The sequence below is a fragment of the Mya arenaria genome, chromosome 10, assembly GCF_026914265.1.
Source record: "Mya arenaria isolate MELC-2E11 chromosome 10, ASM2691426v1".
Lineage (NCBI taxonomy): Eukaryota > Metazoa > Mollusca > Bivalvia > Myida > Myidae > Mya > Mya arenaria.
This window is the reverse complement of record NC_069131.1, coordinates 19,913,482-19,916,992: the sequence shown is the minus strand read 5'-3', so window position 1 is coordinate 19,916,992 and position 3,511 is coordinate 19,913,482. Positions and strand designations below refer to the sequence as shown.

Below are 3,511 nucleotides of genomic sequence, written 5' to 3'. Positions count from 1 at the left end.
TGTCAATTTTGCAACAAAAACATTTGATATATGTGTTTGTAAATGGCGTAATTGGTTTAATCGATCAGTAACTTCCTTTTTTTTCGTTTCTTTAGTTAGCGCTAAAAGCTCATTGTAGAAACTCAGTTAAATGAGTGATTATTACATCAAAGGAGAATTTATTCAGTAACATTTCGTACAACATATGTGATTGAATTAGGTCAAAATAAAGCATGATTAAAACATCTTAAAAAATACCAATAAAAACGAAAAAAACATGTATTTATTTATTCTGCACATTGATCGATAATAATTTTTTTTATCATTTGTAAATTCATATTACAGATTATGTGAAGTACTTATTTAGAAACATTGTTAGTATATATAATATAAAAAAATCACATCAGCAAAATCAATTGGAACCCCCAAACAATCCTATACAAATACTAATATATTCTCTGCAGTCAAAGTCATGCAAACCAGAAATACATAGGTCTAAACATTAATTACAATGGTCTTCTTTAAGCAAATCCTCTCTATGTACATCACATCTCGTCTATTGCATACCTATAAACGTCTATAACACTTAAACACACTGAAAGGCTGGATTAAATAAAGCAATAATTTTAACAAAAACAACAACAAACACTTTCAGCCTATTTTACATGTTTCAAATTTATTGTTGAGTCGGTCAAAGTCTCTAGCATAATACAATAGATATAGTAAACAAGATGATCATGATAATGTACAATGCGTTCATAAAATATAAAGAAGTTTCTACAGCCACTTCATCCACTTTACACAATGAGCGTAAAATCCGAGTGATGAAAGGTGTCAATCGGTTCGGTGCTTTTAGTTTTCTGTAACAAATTGTCAAGCTAACGCTGCAGACATTGACGTTCATCACACCTTTAGCTTACATATTCAGCAGTGCCTATCGGATAGTTTTCTGATATAATAAAACATGGGGTAAAAAGACTCAAAAGCATAAATATATGCAAATATTTACAATGATATTTACAACACATGTTCAGTTTGCCATATTCAATACTAGCATTCTGTAGCTTATGTAATGACGGCTATACATAACATAATTGTAAAGTTTGCAAGTATAACCATGTCTTCAAATGTTGTACAGAACAGCTTAACTTGGCATCATATATCTGTCAAATGTTTATTCATGTGTCAATGGAGGTCATTGTTCTAAATAGGACAACGGCTTCATTTCCTCTTATATTGTATCACGCAGCATTCCCTCTTATATTGTATTACGCAGCATTCCCTCTTATGTTGTATTACGCAGCATTCCCTCTGATGTTGTATCACGCGGCTTTCCCTCTTATGTTGTATATCGCAGCGTTTTCAGTTGCGTTCAAGGAATGGATAACACACTCGTGACAAAAGTAAAACTGCTCCTAAAATATCAAATTAATATAAAATTGCATTTAAAAGGAAGGCATACTCGTACTTTCAAAACATGATTTAACTGTAGTCAGCCTTCAAGACGAGAGCAAATGAGAACATTTAAGTTAGCGACGTAATAAAAAATCAAAACGTGAAGATGTAACTACAACGTAGTTACTATTTCCTGTTCAATTTGACAGTAAAAAAAATATTTGCTTAGACTCAAAATGTATTGTGATTAAAGCTCTTTTTATTATTGAATAACTGTATAGTTTATTCATTGACATTCGTACAAGGAGTGTTTAATTGCGTCTCTAATTGAGTGTATGTTAGGACTTGAACCTTGTCCTCTTTGACAGGTTCATTGTTGATTTATCTTCCTACTTCCATTGTCCCTGTAAGTTATCCATTGTATCATTGTGTTACAAACCTTTTATCAGGTAGATTATTATAAACAATCATAAAAAATAGACTTATTGCAATGAAACAGTAGTTTCAAATTCACCTTATTTGGAATAGCGAGCGATCTTCTTGCTTTGATATACTTCACCGCATTGACCACACTGACTTCATTGTCTTCAATCAGTTTTTCGAGTAATATCGAGACAACACATAAAAGGCCGCTCTTTCCAGCACCGTTCCTGTCACAAAGTTGATTAAAATATAATGTTTCCCTTCTTAAATTCGCAACATGTAGGATGTTTAATTTACAGTATCAATATATACCTATCAAGATTCGATTGCTATTGTGTAAACCAAACATTGTACGTACAGACAATGCAACAGGATCGGTCCCTTGAGGCGAGATGACTTGGAAGCGTCTTCCACTTCCTTGATAAAGGCAACAAAGTGTTCTGCCGACTTCGGAAGATTGAGTTTTGTATCCCAGTCCAAGTATTCATAGTGTGGAATTATCACTCCTGTTTTGGTCTTAAATAAAACAAAATCATTTTTTCACAGGCAATGTTTGCGCTGTTACATCGTCAACGCATTTCAGGTTGTTGTTGGTGGTGGTGAAGTTATTGTTTAATTTGTTGGTTGTGTTGCCATTGCTGTTGTTGTTGTTTTGTTGTTGTTGCTTACATTTATTTTTTGTATTTGTTTTCTGATAAATGTAAGGATCTTTTTTGAGTTTTTATTTAATTTTATAAAGCAAAAGAAAAAATGACATTTTGCTACTTTTGGTATAATTACATGTCTTAAATCTAACCTTTATTTCGTGTTCAAAATGTAGCATTCTTTTTACAAAGTGTATTTCACTTTGACCTGTGGAGGATCGTACGGAAACCAAATTCTTCTTTATTGTCTGATTGTCACAAGGAAAGTACATGCCAATCCCCTGTATAAAACAATATAAGTAGCAGGAAACCAATTGGTCATATCTAAATAGAGTATGGAGGATAATATAACATAAGTTGTAACTCAGTATGAAACGGATAATCTATAAGAATTTATCAAAACGAGTGTTTTATGTTGTTTAAGGACTAAATACACAAACGTCGTTAAATCCCATTTTACAACGTGCAACCTATTCATTAATGACGCCATGTTAGAACTAATTTCAATAGTTATATATCAAATATATACGTTCATTGAAAATTAATAATGGTTTCGTTATAAATGATCTGAAATTTATAATAAAATAAGATCAAAACATAGTGTTAACTATATTTGAAGGTTAGCGTGGATGAACACAAAAGTAACTTTTGAAGATATCTTACAAGTCAAATATTACCTCATGCTTTTCCAAGTGTCCCTCCATGCTAATAATACATGAACAGTTTTCTTGAACAGCAAGTGTGATGAAATCGGAAACTGTGTCAGGCAGAGGTGTTTGCGCAACTAAGAAGCGATTTTTCGTTTTAAAACTCTGAAAATATAGGTTTTAAATGTCACAAATGCTTTTTCCAGCAATTTATCTAAAGCAAACTATCATTTGAATATTTAACATTCACTTACGTTGATGTATATTGCATTGATGTAATCCGATTCGCCTGGTTTCAAAAACAGATACAGACGTGGTCGATTGGAATCACCTAATGATATAAAATACCAAGAATACAGATCATGCATACATATAAACACGAATGTTCGACATTTCAAGATAAAAAAAATTCAAATGTAATTG

General features: G+C 32.0%; 1 protein-coding gene across 1 annotated transcript; it reads right to left on the bottom strand.

The window, feature by feature from the left end:
* Positions 1 to 1,243: 1,243 nt before the first annotated feature.
* On the bottom strand, positions 1,244 to 3,148 carry LOC128205487 (tyrosine-protein phosphatase non-receptor type 9-like). The gene is made up of 5 exons (XM_052907177.1): positions 3,119 to 3,148; positions 2,594 to 2,722; positions 2,156 to 2,313; positions 1,889 to 2,024; positions 1,244 to 1,394 (listed from the first exon to the last, which is right to left on the bottom strand). Exons 1-5 carry the CDS (start codon positions 3,143 to 3,145, stop codon positions 1,302 to 1,304), a joined length of 543 nt encoding a protein of 180 aa, XP_052763137.1. The 5' UTR covers positions 3,146 to 3,148; the 3' UTR covers positions 1,244 to 1,301.
* Between the last annotated feature and the right edge of the window lie 363 nt (positions 3,149 to 3,511).

Coding starts and splice junctions, on each gene's coding strand:
- LOC128205487 (XM_052907177.1), bottom strand. CDS start 3,145: ATGGAGGGACACTTGGAAAAGCATGAG. Junction 2,025..2,155: donor CCGATCCTGTTGCATTGTCT/GTACGTACAATG, acceptor ACTTTGTGACAG/GAACGGTGCTGGAAAGAGCG. Junction 1,395..1,888: donor CGCTCGCTATTCCAAATAAG/GTGAATTTGAAA, acceptor TTGATATTTTAG/GAGCAGTTTTACTTTTGTCA.